This window comes from Pan paniscus, chromosome 16, assembly GCF_029289425.2.
Source record: "Pan paniscus chromosome 16, NHGRI_mPanPan1-v2.0_pri, whole genome shotgun sequence".
Lineage (NCBI taxonomy): Eukaryota > Metazoa > Chordata > Mammalia > Primates > Hominidae > Pan > Pan paniscus.
This window is the reverse complement of record NC_073265.2, coordinates 24,305,511-24,322,950: the sequence shown is the minus strand read 5'-3', so window position 1 is coordinate 24,322,950 and position 17,440 is coordinate 24,305,511. Positions and strand designations below refer to the sequence as shown.

At 38.9% G+C, this 17,440-nt stretch overlaps 1 protein-coding gene across 1 annotated transcript; it reads right to left on the bottom strand.

The window, feature by feature from the left end:
• Positions 1–15,508: 15,508 nt before the first annotated feature.
• On the bottom strand, positions 15,509–16,991 carry LOC100989702 (splicing factor U2AF 35 kDa subunit-like). The gene has a single exon (XM_063596533.1). The coding sequence runs from the start codon at positions 16,310–16,312 to the stop codon at positions 15,587–15,589; it is 726 nt and encodes a 241-aa protein (XP_063452603.1). The 5' UTR covers positions 16,313–16,991; the 3' UTR covers positions 15,509–15,586.
• Positions 16,992–17,440: the final 449 nt, after the last annotated feature.

Below are 17,440 nucleotides of genomic sequence, written 5' to 3'. Positions count from 1 at the left end.
TCCAAACAGAACTGTTCAAGCCATTCTCTGCCTTAAATGGGTAAAAACCCCTTTCAATATTCCCTAGAATCCTCTAGCATGCCTGCATTACTTGTATTTAAGATTTTAAGCAGACTATTAGTGTTTGTTCTGAATAGTTGTACCACTGTGCCAAGCACATGTAGGGCAATAGGTGAAAGGGTAAAGAACCCTTGTTTGATAGAATTTACATGCTGTGTGAGTCTAAATTATTTAGCTGCCTGATAGAAGTTTTATAAAGCCTAAATATCCATAAGCTTAACAGATATGCAGGAGAACTAAAAAACTGCTTGTTTTATTTCTTCAAAGGTCACGCTTTTTTCCCATGACATAACAGTAAATAGCATGACAAAATGCCTTCAATATATCATAAATTTATGAAAAATAACCATTGACTTCTCAGGATAGTTTAGGATATAAATACTTTGAGATTAATGTTGTAGATGCTCTTCAAATATGAGCAAGAAATATTGCCAAACTCATAATTGTTCAAATAAATCATGAATGTGATATAAATTAAAAATTAGAATGGTATTAGCCACACACAGGAAAAAAAATAGTTCTAGAACAGTGCACTTTACTCATAAAATATATTGGGTTGAAATTGTACAAATCTGAAAACCATTGAGAGCAGACCTAGATGTAACTGAAAGTCTGTTTAATGTTGTTCTCTGATTGTCTCCATATTATAAGTTCCCTGGCTCAGTGGAACCATCTTATAGATTAAAGTAATTCCTGAGCCCGCTAGTGTGTTTACTAACTATCCTAATGTCACTTAAAAGAAACAACAAAGCAGAAGCAACCTTAAAAAGATATAACACCAATGTTGTAGTCCCTCTTCCAGAATATTTAGCTATTCTTCAATCTATACTACCACCCTGACACGTCACAAAGCTCCATTCCTGTGTGTTATCTAGATGTAACATATCTCCAGTTGAATTTTCCTCCCTACTTCAAACCTTATAAACCAGAGGTCAGCAATGTATGTCCCACAGCCAATGCTGGTCAGCCACCTGTTTTTGTAAATAAGGTTTTACTGAAACTCAGCTACACATACTCATTTACATATTGTCTGTGGCTTCTTTTGCCTTACGACAGAGTCGAGTAGTAGCAACAAAGATATGTTGGCTCACAAAGTCAAAAATATTTGCTATGTGACCATCTTCAGAAAAAAAAAATTGTCGACCCATTATAAACAAAAAAACTCAGGATCTCTTCCAAAAAATGTGCCTCTTCTCCATTCCTACTACAACTTTAATTTGGGGGATTTATCATGATATGTTCATATTACTGCGTGGCCTCCACTCTAGTTATATGCTGCCGCGTAATAGAATACCCCAAAACTTAGTGAATTTAAACAACAACCGTTGTATTATAACTCATCATTTTGTGGATGAGAAATTTGGGCAAGGCTCAGCTGAATGATTCAGTCAGTCATTGGAATTCATCCGGTAGCTGGGCCTGTCTTGAGGGTTTAAGGCAGCTTTACTCACATGTCTGGTGCCTTGGTGAGCAACAGCTGGACAACTGGATTCACCTGAGCCCTTTTGCCTGCCCCATATTCTCTGGGCTTCTCCAGATGATCTTTTTCTGCAGGATGGTTAGACTTCTCATATGGCAATTCAGGACTCCAAGATACCAAAATGGAATCTCCCAGTCCTCTTAAAGCCTGCTGGCACAGTGTCACTTCTTCCATGGACCATCTGAGATTCATGGGGAAAGGAAATACACCCCACCTTTCAAGGGGAGGAATTTCAAGGAGCTTGTGGCCATCTTTAATCTGTTACTACCTCCTAACTGGTCACCCTGCCTCAAATCTTTTTTCATACTCTGGCCATATATTCCCAAAATCTCAATTTCATTCTATCTTACCCCTTCTCAGAAACCTAAGATGGCTTCCTCTAGCCTATTTGGTTTAAATTCCTCTCCCTGACATTCATAACTCATTATATAAAAGGGTCCTACTATAATAATCTTACCTAATTTTGCATTAGTCTCTGTTTGTTAATCATTAGTCTGTTTGTCTTACATAGTCCTCGCCTTCCCCTACTCTGTTCTGTATCACAGGGAAGCTGACCCCTGCAGGATGTTTTTCCTAGGCTCCTTGTCAACTTCAGACTGGGCCTGGCAAATAGGAGACATTGGTGGGAGATTAGGGGGTGGCAGAAGTCAAGTTATTTCTCCTTCTCTCTGCTTCATGCAGATCTCTGGAAGTGATTGCATTTTTATTCCTCCTTTGCTCCAGATCCAACTGGTTAAGGTTCTCTAGTTCCATCATCCTCTGAGTGACCCTGGTTTCTGAGCTCCAGAAACTCTGTATTCTCCCTTGTCATTCCAACCAAAGCATTGCTGACAGCTTCCCGAAGTTTCTCATCTCTAAATTGCTATACTGTCTCCTGTTCATCATCCCAGGCTTTGATCACCTTTAAAGTAAATTCCCTGTATTAAATTCCTCCTATTTAAAATAAACTCAAGTAGTTTCTGTTCTGATTAGACCCCAGCTGTTCTCAACACAAAGTATCCACTCCAGGCTGGGCAATTTTGTACCTGGCCCTTCAGCCCCTGTGTGCCTGTTATGGTATTTCTGGCCTGGACCTCTGGCCTCATTCTTCAAAGCCCAGCTCAAGCTTCGTCTTCCTCAAAATGCCTTTCAGCATCACTCCAGTTTTTACTCACCTGACTCTATCATTCCTTGGTGACTTTCAATGTGTCTGTCTTCCCAGTTTGTAAGTTCATTGAGGAAGCTTGTACTTGAATCCTATTCCCCACAGTTCCCACCACAGTGCCAATGCACACAAAGCACTCAATAAATATTGCTTATTTGCTTCAATATAATATCTTTTAGGTCTGACTAATTTCTATGAGACATCAGGGCTAAAATCATCCGTACTCCTGAATGGAGTGAATTTAGGGATGCTTTTTTGGGTTAGTGATACTCTTAAGTTTTTCCCATCCTGGATGAACATGTTATAATAGACAGGGAGAGACTATTTTTGTTTTGTGGTGGCAGGTAGTGACTGTTAGGCACACAGTATAATTCAATGTCCTATATGAAGTAGATATCAAATATTAAATGAAAAGAAAAAGCCTACACCATAACTGATGGATTTGTGTGGAAAAGCCAATGAAAAAAATATTTAAATATGACAGTCTTTTTGATACTTTTATAAAGTACCATTAATTCTGGAATTAAAGAACAAATATGATCTACATATATTTAAATAAAATCATAATAAAGGAAAATGCCACAGAAAATAAATATAAATTAATAAATCTAAAATCCAGTCTTTCATGTCTCACATTTCTTATGCCCTAGATCCATATTTTATTCTTTTTCCCCTGATACCTTAACAAGTGCTGGAAACATCAGAGATTCAATAAACATTTTAATTGTTTGAAAATATCTAACAGATGATGTTCCTGCCATCTAGTTGCAAAATTGTCTTAAGGGATTATTTTGTGCAAAATTGTTTAATTTGGGGGTTTTGTTTTGCAAAATAAAATACTAATAAGAAAGTTTGCTACAGTATTTACTGTTTTCAAGCCAAAAAAACATGTTTATTTGGGACCAGAACATGGTCCAGTTTGAGTTCTTAAGATCTGCTATAACTAACTAACTCAGCTTCTAGTATTTCAAGATGACATCAGAAGAAGCTTTGCCTTTTTTTGCAAAAAAAAAAAAAAAATGCATAATGGCTGGCTAATTTTGAAAATGAATTTCTTCTCTGCTGCTCCTCTCAACCACAGAGACAGTCATTTGAATGCTTTACAGAAAAGGCCTCAAGCCTCCTCAGATTTCACCTTTTCATTGCACTGCTGATCATTTAGAGGGCAGACGTGTTCCAGACAGCTTTAATTAAACTGTACTGAGGATGCAGATAGATGTCAATGGAAATGATCCATAACATGAGTCTAAGCATGTATTTAACAGTGTTCCATCCAGTTCAATCACCTTCTAGCATTTCAGTGGATTTACATTCATGTAGCAAAGACTGAATGTGTATATGTATTTTTAAAAAATCTATCTCATTAGTGGCCATATGCTTCAGCTTCAATGGATACAAGAACTGTCTGCAATCTGCCAGGGATTTAGCAGCATCAATAATTTGTGAATAGTCATGTTGGTACTGGTCGAAGGGTTAAGTGCTCTGCACTCCAGGGGCATCTCTTTTGGGATTTGAACCCTTAGTTGACTGTTAGGAACCTTATCCCCTGTGAGGTTTCCTACTACATGCTGCTTGTCAGATGCATCCAGCTGTAGCTGGGAAGCATTATTAGCTCTGGGATTTAAAGATCCGTGTTAAGTACTGATAGAATGGTGTCTTTGACTTAAAAAGCAGGGAGAGTATACTGTGGCAAACTTAAGGAGGTTTTCAGGTTCCATGTTAAGTATGCGTTCTTTCCTTTTGCCTATTCTTTCATACACTCCTTGTGAAAAGATTCCACAGCATCCTTTTGAGAAACAGTTTATATTTAACATTTCTTCCTAGAACTTCCTAGTAAATTAGATTGCATCACCCAAAGTTCAAACATAAATGTCACCTTAAAATAAGAGAAGGTGCCGGGTGCAGTGGCTCACGCCTGTAATCCTAGTACTTTGGGAGGCCAGGGCGGGCAGATGACTTGAGGTCAGGGGTTTGAGACCAGCCTGGCCAACATGGTGAAACCCCATCTCTACTAAAAATACAAAAAAATTAGCCAGGCCTGGTGGCGGACATCTGTAATCCCAGCTACTTGGGAGGCTGAGGCAGGAGAACCGCCTGACCCTGGGAGGTAGAGGTTGCAGTGAGCCGAGATCGTGCCATTGCACTCCAGCCTGGGTGACAGAGCAAGGCTCCATCTCAAAAAATAAAAATAAAAAATAATAAGAGAAGTTTTGATATGAAAAGCATTGCTTCTCATTCCCCTACCCAGAGAGTGAAGAACAGGTAACATGAATGATTTTTGAAGTTTAACGTATGATACTAGTCTTGAATTAAGATTTCTCAAGTGTAGTTGTTTTAATACCAACAGCAACAAAGGTCATATAAAAGCTTTTACAGCGTGTGCTAGCCTGTTACTTCATGTACGCATAACCCTCGTCTGTCTTGTTCACTCTTAGAGGCTTTGCACTTGTCACAGTGCCTGGCAGATAGTACTTAATGAATGTTGGATGGATGGATGGATGGCAGAAAGAGACAAAGGGAGAAAGAGAAAGAATGAAGGAAAGAAAGAAGAAAACACTTGGAAAAAACCGTTTAGTTGATCTGATCTGCATGCAAGTATTTGCTCTCAGTAATATTTTCTAGAAGCTGTTCTAAGAGGATCTGGGGGTGGATGTTTAGCATAAAACATGTTTCAACAGTTTTAATGGATATGGATTTCTGAGATAACTTACATTATTATGACCTGTTAGTAGTAGTAGCACTTAGTTCACTTGTTGAGTAAAGGATGGGAACAATTATGTTGTGATGACAGATTTCCATTAGGTTTTTTTTTTTTCTGCCACATATCTAGACGTGACTTAGTTTTAATGTACCTGAATACTCCCATAGTAAAGTGTATTGTGATTTCATCAAGGAGGGCAATAATTATTAAGCAGAGGAATCTTTAGTCTTTCTCTCTTTGAATATCTAACTGATCTTAAAAATAAAGTGGTTTGTCTATTTGCGGTTGATTTTCTACATGTGTTTGTTTCCAGTAATTCCTGCCTTCTTACCCCGGAGTAGTTTAACCCATCTCTTAATTGTTCCTAGCTGATGTCTAGAAGTTCTTTTTAAACTTCTTAACTGCACAATGAGCCCACAGTGGACACCTTGATTGTGTTTGTTTGGGAAAATGCCAAGCACTAATGAGTATTTTGTTTAATGTAATGGAAACTGAAAGTACATGGCTTCTTCCCTGACTGATCAATGCCCACTTCTGTTGTTTGAATGTATCTATACATTCTATATTCAAAAAGAAATGTCACAAGAGGGCAGAGCACTTAGTGTCTGCCCAAGGAAGGACTTGAAGATTCAGAAGTTTTGTTTATTTGGGCCCGGTATAGACAGACAGTACTGGAGTTAGTACTCTAGGGCCTCCTCCTCTGTGCTCAGATATGCAATTTTTATTAAACCCAAAGTCCATAATCTTAAACTTTTTCATGTTAATTTAACAAAATAATAAGGGAATGAATTATGTTGTTGAATTCTAAGCCAGGCAGTATCTACTTCTAAGAAGTTACCCATTTTTATTTCATCATTATTTTTTATAAAATATTTGGTATATATTATATCTACCTTATTGTTTGCTTTTTCTGAAGTTCAAATCACAATGTGTCCAACATAAAATTTTCAGTAAATAATTAAAGCATTATTTCTTAGTTAAATAAACAGTAGTATTTGCAGAAAAATGAAATCTTAAGCAACTGAGTAGGCAAGCATGATCAAGTATGTTTGAGTGAAGAGTAACGATCTCCATATGGTGCTAACATTCTACACAGGGACTAAGTGGAAAGTGTAGAAGATGTTTCATTGAACCATATCTAGCTGAATTGATACAGAGCTCCTTTCGGTAGTATTTATAATTTATAGACTTCTTTTTTTTTTTTTTTTTTGAGACCGAGTTTCACTCTTGTTGCCCAGGCTGGAGTGCAATGGCGCGATCTCGGCTCACTGCAACCTTTACCTCCTGGGTTCAAGACATTCTCCTGCCTCAGCTTCCTGAGTAGCTGGAATTACAGGCATCCACCACAATGCCTGGCTATTTTTTGTATTTTTAGTAGAGACAGGGTTTCACTATGTTGGCCAGGCTGGTCTCAAACTCCTGACCTCAGGTGATCCACCCACCTCGGCCTCCCAGAGTGCTGGGATTACAGGTGTGAGCCACCATGCCTGGCCTGTAGACTTCTTGTATGTACTAGATAATTTTCACAAGAAAAGATTTCCAACCATTTAAAATTTTAAATGAGATTTACCTTTCATCCAAAATTTCCTGGGTTTGGTGATTTCATTAAAGATCTACGGAGATGGTAAGAAAAGAAAGGTTTTGAATCTAAAAAATGGAAATAATTTAATTCCTCAAATTCAAATTTAATGACTTGCTTTCTGTTTATTTCCAAGCCACCATCTTGCTTGATCACACAATCACTTTCCTTTGGAGACTGGAAATATGCAAGCCTCCCCAAATTACAGTTTATAATGGAAAGCTCCCCTGACCCTTAATAATTGTTACTTTGCTGAAACACTGTAATACCTAAACTAAGTTGCTTATTACACCAAACATGAAGTCCTTTGACCCTTAGGGTTCAATATTGATCAGCCCCACTTTTGTCAATATCACCTCTAATGTCAACAGTTCAATGTGAAATAAATTCAGTAAAGGATAGTCTTCTTAATCCACACACATTAAAAATGTTTAATTCCTATTCATTACAAATTTCACCCAGTTCAAGAATTGTTTCTTCCATATTCTTAGTTAATAATTGGAGACTGGGCAACATTGTGAGTATGTGGTTAAATGTCATTACAATAAGAAATTAGCTGTAAGTTAACCTATACCAAGGACCGGATTCATGAAAAATCATCTCTGATAAAATTACTCCAAAGGAAACTTGAAGCAAATGTATTACAAATTCATCAAACGTGGCTGAGATATTTTTTAATCCTGAGATCATGGAGGGAAATGCTTTTAAAAAGAATATTCAAGTGCTTGCTTTGCCCTTGGATAATGCAATAGAAGCTTGTGGTATTTTTCAGATTGTCAAGTGTGTATCAAAGAGTTATTCTCTTGGCAAATTCCATGAATTTCAGTTCCATTTCTTGACAATTTAAAATTTGATTATCCAATTATAACTAAAGATCATTAGTCTAATGTGGCAACTTCATGACAGTTTTAGTTACAAGAGAAGTTCTCAGTTTAGAGAGGAAACTGCCATATGAGAAATTTTTATTGAACTTGTAAGTTGAACGCTATTGTGGAAAGAATTTTGTTTTCTTCTTGTGGTTTTATTATTTATTAATAAAAAATATATACTTTTTCCCCTGCCCCATGTTTACAAGGTGCCATATTATATGCCTCACCCTCTCTGATTAACATCATCAAATTAACAGCAAGTGCCCTCTGATATTGCTGATTTTTGTCATCATTAGATTTTGTCTTAAATGTTTATTTAGAGTTCCATTTCTTTGTTTTATTTTTAATAACCATAACCTGAATATCATTTTCAGAACTAGAGAAAGGCATTTTCATTTCAATCATATTATAAGTAGAATTTCTGCTAAAATGAAAAACCAGAAAAATTGAGGACATGGCAAATATTTTAACATTAGTTTTATTTGATGTGATAATGGAAAATTCCTCAAGCAAAACATACCACAGGACCAGACAAAATGGGTGCTGAGTGTCAGAAAGATAGGAGAATCTTTATCCACATCTCACCCCCAAAGAAATCAACTTTGCAGTGGTAGATGAGTTTGTGGAACAGCTGTTGATCGTGTACCTGCTCTGTTCAAGATCAACAGTGAAAACTTATTGTTTTTCGATTTTGGCATCTTAAGAGTTCCAGACACTGCTGGAAGCACAGATGGACAAGATGGCATCTGCACTACTTCTGGTATCTGTGACCCATTTACCCAGAGGAGAAATTATCCATGCGGCATGCTGGTTTAACATTTCGATCAACAAACAACAACTCCACTACCCAGCTTGAGGAGTGAGATCTTCACTCTAACTGTTCTCAGCACAGTCTCCTGGTGCAAAGCTGGACTAAAAATTTTAATATTACACTTTGCACCTCTTTTGTTCAATGGTAAGACCCAAAATAAACCTTTCTGCCTAGGTATGAACATCTCTTTTGCTTCAAAGGTTCAAAAGTATTCTCTGTCAACACAAACTCCCTGACCTCCATGCTTAGAGCTGCGTAAAAGTCAACTTCTTCTGAGCCACTTGTTGAAACTTGTAAATGAACTGATTTTTCTGCAGTTGTGACTTATCAATTACATCAGCATTATCATTTCTTGCCCACTGGCAGAGGAGTTATAGTTGTAGATGGGAGTCTTATCAGGCATTCGGTATGACTTCCTTGTCAACTCACTTCATTCCATGTGGAAAGAGACAGGTGTACACTAGAGCTTTCAAAATCTATTTAGAGACCCAGCATCTAGCAGAAAATAATTTTTTTCTATACAGCACTTTGTTGTTTTTACCCACTATTGTGCTATGCATGCATTGTAGCTGCATTACCTTACTTAATCTTCTTGGTAATTCTCTAAGGTACAAGGAGATTAAAACTGACTTGGGCAAGGACATTACAAACTGGAGAGCCAGGACTTGAACCTCGGTAATCTGACACCAAAGTTCTTATTCCTAACCACTTCATTTATACTGATACTCTAAGAATTTCCTTTCTATAACTAAAATTATGTATTAAATTTTTTACATTTATTAGAAGAATAAATTCTAAAAATATAAAAACTAACTCTTGGCCAATATGGAAGCATTTTATTAGTGTACTGAAGATAGAGTTTGAGATCAGAGGCGGGTACATTTACTTCTAATTTACGAGTTGGTACATGGGAGCAGAAAATGTGGTAATAAGAGTTTTTCTGCCTTTTTAGACATTCAGCCCATTTTTTCACCAGATTATTGGTGAGATGCATATTCTGTAGTGTTACAGCTTACCCACCATAGTCAAAATGTTCTGTAGAGCTATTTAAGTAGATGTGATGAGGGTTTGTTTTAAGTAAAGGGTGAATGTGACTTTCATTATTCTCTGTGATATATAAACATGAATCAATAAAGGTTTCTCTTGAAACTTGTTCAAGAATTGGCATACATTTCCAATTAATCTCATAACTTATATTTAACTGTTTGGCTGTGTTCCATAATTGATGGATGTTATTTTAATTCAGATACAGAGAGGGAGAGAATGCCCAGACTAGACAACAGGGTATATGTCAACTTTTAGACACATTTTACTCTCCCAATTAATCTATGTTTTGGGCCCATCACACTTGGGCTCACAAGACCTCTGTAAATGACCATTATTGTCAGTTCTTAACAAATTGCTAAAATGACTTTTCCTAAAAGATCCATCATATTGGTGACAAACCTTGCACAGGGTAGGACATCCAGGTTACTGATTAGCTTTCAAGAATGGACTCAATGGAAAATCAGTTAAATCTTCAGAAAAGATGGACTTAAAGGAGCATTTGGCTGATGGAACCCAGTAGGCTGGGAGAGACAGCACTTGAAGTCTGGGTAAAGGTATGAAGATGAAAGTGAGAAAAACAGATAAAATCAGAAAGTAAAGAACTATTGAGAGAATAAAACATATATATACTTTTCTTCTTCATTGTCTATAAGGTAAAGTCCAGGTCCCTTCACACAGCATTCGAGGCCCTTCACAAATTGATGCCGACCATTTCTCAACCTTATCCCCTAGCACTATCCCCTCTGTTTCATGTCCTGCTGGCACAGTGTGTGCTCTTCCCAGGAACATGGCACACTCATGTAATAGTGCCGCTGAACTTGCTTTCTCCTCTGCCTTCACTTCATCGACTTGGAAAAGTCTTCGTTTTTGAACCTTAAATGTTACTTTCTTTTTATGAAAACTTTGCAAACTCCTCCTTCCCCACCTCCACTCATCACACCCAACAAGAAGTAATTGCCCTTCCCCCACTCCCCGAGCTTCTTTCAGCATCTTCCTTATCATGTTGACATTTGCTAGGGGTCAAAGTGCATACTTTACTCTTCTTGGTACTACCAAGCACCTAGCATTCAATCCGTTTTTACTCAACTACGTTCCTTTTTAACATCCAGGTCACTTTCCACTCCCTACCTCCTTCATGATATGTCTTCCTCCCTCACTCTTATTTTTAGAATAATAACATTATTCCAGTGCAACACAATCACATAATAATAAAGATAACTAACATTTGTATAATACTTTATAAATTACCAATACTTTCAAATCTGTATTAGTTTTCTAGGGCTGCCACAACAAAATACCACAAATGGGTGCCTTAAACAATAGAAATTTATTTTCCCACAGTTCTGGAGGGTGGACGTCCAAGATCAAGGTGCTGGCAGGTTTGGTTTCTTCTGAGGCCTCTCTCCTTGGCTTGTAGATGGTTTCCTCTCATTGTGTCCTCACATGGTCACTCAGTGTGCGGACTGTGTCCTGATCTCCTCTTCTTATAAGGATATCAATCATACTGTATTAAGGTCTACTCATATGACCTTATTTTATCTTAGTTACCTCTTTAAAGACGCTATCTCCAAGTACATTCACATTCTGAGGTACTGAGAGTCAGGACTTCAGCATGTGCATTTGGGGCAGGGGTTGTGGGGAAAAGACACAATTCAACCCGTGAGTATCCATTATCTCATTTATCCTCACAAGCAATAACTGCAGCCACTCTGTGCCGGTGCACTATTTTCATAGTGAACTTCTTCAAAAGACGGCTCTTCTGCACCTAACTTTACTTCTTCAGGCCTTCATGATCTAGACCTCAAGTCTATTTATTTTGGAAAGGGGCTTTGTTCCTTAATGAGTGAATACAACAGTGCATCAAAATTCTAGAGTTTCTTACAGAGTTTAAATTGTCAAGAGCTGAGCCTCATTGTCAGTAGAAGAAGAAGAAAGTGCTCCTTCCCTAGCACTGAGAAAACAGGAAAACTAAATTTGTAAGCAAAACTTGTTTTTTGCAGTCATTCAAAGCCTAAGTAAGGCATTTAAAGGTGCATATGTTGGGCATTTCAACTGGAAAAATGCTAGCCTAGTTAAGAATGGAAACGGGTACCTACTGCCTTGTACGTCTGCCTATTTTCTGACCCCAGGGCCCGCAAAGTACCCATTGATGTGAATGGCTCCTTTCATATGAAAAAAACAGTGAGGCTGGTCTCGAACTCCCAACCTCAGATGAACTGCCTGCCTTGGCCTCCCAAAGTGCTAGGATTACAGGCATGAGCAACTGCGCCTGGCCTTTCAAAAGGATCTTAATCCCAGGCCAAAGTGGGGAGTACTGTATATACTACAGTATGACTGAGAGTTGTTTTAGAGCCCTGCAAAGTTCCCTTGTTAGCATTTTAGTCAGGGGTATGAAGACACTGTGCACTGTAAGACTCAACCCATTTCTGATCCCTTTCTCATGAATCACTCTGATACTATACCCAGAAAAAGCCATCGCATGCCATCTAATGCATTTCAGGACTGCATCTGAGCTGCAAGCGGAAGACACAGTAGATGCGACATTGACTGTGAACTGGACGTGAAGCAAGTGCAACCTCAGGCCTGCCTTGCTTCAGAAGGTGGGTAGCTATGTCTTGTCCTCTTTACAAGTTGAAAAGTGGGGAAACAATGCAATGGCTTGATCATAAGGTCACTTTCTCTCCAATCGAGAATTATTTCCCTTCCTTTTATAAAGTGGGAAAATGTAAAATCCTCCTGATGGGTAGAGTGATTTTTGAAATGTTTTTGGAAGGTAGAGGCTGCTGATTCTGTGCTTCCCTTTTTTCTCTAGGAATCTCCCTCTTCTCCTTTTCACTTCCTTCGACTTTTGATAGAAACAGTTTATATTAATATGGTGATGCCACTTATGTGTATAAATAAATGCAAACAGCTATTAAATGTTCAGAAAGTAGCATCAACATCTTTTTACACAACTTGTGCTAGTGAGTGTTTTTTCATCATAATTTCCAAGTCCCGCTGCCAAAGAGCATTTCCCAGAGATCTTTGTAGTAGTGTATGCATCCAGCACATGATTGCGAGAAACCCACAACTGAGGAAGAGATCTTTAAGATTTGAAATTTGAAGAATTTTTGCCACTAAGTGACAGACCCTCACATCAATATTTAACTAACAAGGTTTTCTCTTAGCGTACACAAATATATATTTGATTTCAGTTCTAAACATTATATATATGTGTGTGTATATATATTTATGTATGTATACACACACACATATATATATGAATCCATTTTATTCTGTTTTTTTTAACTTTTATTAACCATGCCCTCTTGCCAGAAGAGTTTAGAGATCATCAGCATCAAAATTAGTGTATGTTGATGACTATCCCAGCATCCAAAACACAAAAGTATGTAAGACCCTATCAGTGCACAAAGTTGTAGGCAGTTATGGGAAAGTGAGCTTTTTTTTTTTTTTTTTTTTGAGATGGAGTCTCACTCTGTCGCCCAGGCTGGAGTGTAGTGGTATGATCTCCACTCACTGCAACCTCCACCTCCCGGGTTCAAGCAATTCTCTGCCTCAGCCTCCCGAGTAGCTGGGATTACAGGGACCCACCACCATGCCCGGCTAATTTTTGTCTTTTTAGTAGAGACAGGGTTTCACCATCTTGGCTAGGCTGGTCTTGAATTCCTGACCTCATGATCCACCCACCTCAGCCTCCCAAAGTGCTGGGATTACAGGCATGAGCCACCGTGCCGGGCCCAGAAAGTGAGCATTTTCTTAAATGAGCCTTGATTTCCCTCTTGCATACCAATGTAAAAATACCAATTAGCATCTTTTTTCTGGATCTGTGTTGTGTTTGTGCATATCTGCCTAGTAGCCCTCGTATTCTTTCTCCTCCCTCTCCTAAGAGCGCTTCCTGCTCTTTCCCTAATTGTTGGGCAGTAAGAGAGATGGGCGGATCAATCTAAGTGAGTAAAGCTTGCAGAGAGCAGAAATAGATTTACTAACTTTGATGATGGCTTCTAGTGACTCCTTACCACACACATGGCTGGGTCGCCATAAAGCCACATGAGCCAATCACCTTAAATAAGTTAAAAGACGACATCAAGAGATTTTAAGCAGAGGTGATTTCATTTTTTTCCTCTCACTAGTTATATGGTTAGCTCCTTCATGTGCTGATTTGTTATACCACATAGGGCTGGCTCACAGTCCTTGCCAGCCTTCTGAAATCTTGATGGTTTCAGAAATGGACTGTCTCCTGGGAATGTATAAGAAAGGAGCTGTGAGCTCCTCTCCTTCAAGGACACTCTCTTCAATCCATTATCTCCTGCCTGTGTGCGATAGTCTAGTCTATCAAAACACAGTGATTGAATAAAACTTTTATTTCAGATAATGAATGCATTGATTTAATAAAGGATTTGTACTACATGGTATTATAGTTCCCTAAATGAACACTGAAATCCTAAAATGGGAAAACTTACCATTGGTCCAAGTTAAATCATAGGCGCTTCTTTTACTGGAAACCCTAATAAGATAACAACCCATTTGATACTTTAAAAAAATGTGTTATATAAGTACTTAACATTTTCTAGCTATTTTTAAGCCACCTGTTTTTCCTATCATAAGTACATCTGGCATCAGGCAAACAGATTACAGCCATGGACATCTGACTAATTTATAATATTTTTATATTTTCATATTTTTGGCAGACTAATCCATTAGCCTAGCTTTCAAAAATGAATCTTGAAATCTTGCACTCTTGCAACCTTTTTACCTTTTTCTCTTCCAAACCCTAGAATATTTTTGGCAAGTCCTAAAACTTAATTGAAAAACAGAGTCAGGGAGACAGAAATGAACCCTTATGTTCTGTCCATCTAGTGCCCCTTCCAGAGCTAACTTCTAAAAGGAATTATGAATCTGTTGTACCCAATGTTGATTTTGAAAGATCTTTGTACTTTCAATCATTCTTCCTTCCTTCAGTTTACTAGGCACATTGGCGCTTGGGTTTGCATCCTATTTTGAGAATTTCATTTTGTCTAAATGTAATGAGAGTTTAATAACTCAAGCCTGGCAGGAGAAGAATCAGTTGCTTGCCTTTGCAAAAGGCATTTGAAGGTTTGAGCCATAAAGAATGGAAGCAAGACTGTGGTAGCTCTGTTTCCGCATCTTGAGTTAGAGAGGTCAAGTCTACTTATCTCCTCAGAGCTTTTTTTAAATTCTAGATTTAGTGGGTATAAAGACAGTTTTGTTACATGGATATATTGCATAGTGGTGAGGTCTGGGCTTTTAGCATAGCCATCATCCGAATAGTGTACCTTGTACATACTAAGCAATTTCTGGTCCCTCACTCTCCTCCCACCCTGCCACCACTCAGAGCATCTTTTTGATCTGGCATCAAAAGGTAAGCCACCCCTCCACTATTTATGGAGGGTTGTTGTTGTTTTTTGTTTTTTGTTTTTTTTTGAGACAGAGTCTCTCTTTGTCGCCCAGGCTGGAGTGCAGTGGCGTGATCTCGGCTCACTGCAACCTCCGCCTCCCAGGTTCAAGCGATTCTCCTGCCTCAGCCTCTTGAGTAGCTGAGACTACAGGCGTGTGCCACCATGCGCAGCTAATTTTTTGTATTTTTAGTAGAGACGGGGTTTCACCGTGTTAGCCAGAATAGTCTCCATCTCCTGACCTTGTGATCTGCCCGCCTCGGCCTCCCAAAGTGCTGGGATTACAGGCGTGAGGCACCGCGCCCGGCCTATTTATGACGAATTTTTTTTTTTTAATGTTATCACTACAAATTTTATTCAGAAACCGATCTTTGTGTTTTTGTTGTTGCTGTTGTTGTTGTTTAAAAAAATCCCCTTATGAACTGGTTTGGTCAATCAACTACAACACTTTCTAGCAGACATAAGGTAAAAATGGCATGGCTCAGAATCGCCCAGATCTTTCACGATCTCTCAACCGCCTCCTGTCACGCTCCCGTCGGCCGCCGCCGCCTGGGCCACCGCCACCGCCACCGCCATCGCCATGACCACGGTCTCCAGACCGAGAACGACGCTCCCGGGATCGGGATCTTGATCTATGCTTCTTGCGACGCTGCCCACACAGCTCCCGCCGCAGCTCTCTGGAAATGGGCTTCAAATGCATGAAGTTGCAGAAGCCGCCTCGTGTGCATTCTCCCATCTCATACTGACGGCAGCAGGCTCCCCTGAAGTCCGTCACAGGTGACAGCTCGGCGTGGATCGGCTGTCCGTTAAACCAACGGTTGTTCAAGTCAATCACAGCCTTTTCCGCATCTTCCTCACGGGGAAGCTTGAAGGACACGTTCCCCATCAGGTGGTCTCCCAGGTTGTCACAGATGTTCATCTCCTCAACTTCCCCATACTTCTCCCCCAGTTCTGTAAAAACCTCCTCAAAAAATTCATCATAGTGTTCCTGCACCTCAACATCGCTCACGGCACAGCGCAAACCGTCGGCCGACCGGGAAGCGTTTTGAGGGGTACAGTAAATGTTCAAGAGGGCAATGGTCTGGCTAAACGTCGGTTTATGGTGCAACCAAGAGCACCTGTCTCCATGAAGACATGCTCCAATTTTGAAATCAAATGAACAGTTGACTTTCTCGGTGCCAAAGATGGAGGCTGGATACTCCGCCATTTCCCGCCCGCCGCCGCCCCTGCTGACGCCCGTGGGAGACCCGTGGAGAATCTTAACTGCTGGATTGAATATGTCATATTCTTCCTTTAAAAATCCACCAAAGGCCCCGAAGTAATGGACGTGTTTTTAATCAATCTAATATATAAATCATGCATCAGCTATACTTCAAAACAGAGCAGCTAGCAGAACACCTTGAAAGATTCATTAGAACTTTTTTTTTTTTTTTTACAGACATGCAACTAAGTTAAATAAATGCATGTCGACTCAAAACTGAGATGAGAAACGGCAGGGTGCTTCATAGATTGAGACTCAAGAACATGGGAATTCTAATCTTGTCTCTGTTACTAACTGGTTTAATGACTTTAGTAATGTTTATGACATATTTCTAACTACTCTTCCTTTGGCCAAAACCCAGAACAACGTTTAATAGAGCATTTTGAGCTTCTAAGAAAATGGCCCTATTTCAGTTGACAGCAGTAAAGCATTGTATTTATAAATGTGGAGTTAGCTTGGATTCAAATCCTGGTCCCACCACAGCTTGCTACTTAACCTCGGGTTAATCCCCTACTGAAGAGCATTAGGTGGTCTTTTGCTATTGTATATAATACTACAATGGGCAACTTTTTACATATACATATATTTATGCATTTAAATAATTTTAAATATATATGTATATATATATACACACACACACACACATATATATATATATATATATATATATATATATATATATATTCCCAAAAGTAGACTTCTTCAATCTAAGATTAGGTAAATTTTATTTTATGTTATTTTATTTTATTTATGTTTATTTCGAGATAGAGTCTCACTCTGTTGCCCAGGCTGGAGTGCAGCAGCACAAGCTCAGCTCACTGCAACTCCACCTCCAAGGTTCAAGCAATTCTCCCTGCCTCAGCCTTCCGAGTAGCTGGGATTACAGGCACCTGTCACCACGCCTAGCTGATTTTTGTATTTTTTAGTAGAGATGGGTTTTCACCATGTTGACCAGGATGGTCTTGAACTCCTTACCTCAGGTGATCCACCCACCTAGGCCTCTCAAAATGCTGGGATTACAAGCGTGCACCACCACACCTGGCCAGATTAGGTGAATTTTAAATTTTCATATAT

Excerpts from the sequence above, each read along its gene's own strand:
- LOC100989702 (XM_063596533.1), bottom strand. The coding sequence starts at position 16,312 with ATGGCGGAGTATCCAGCCTCCATCTTTGGCACCGAGAAAGTCAACTGT.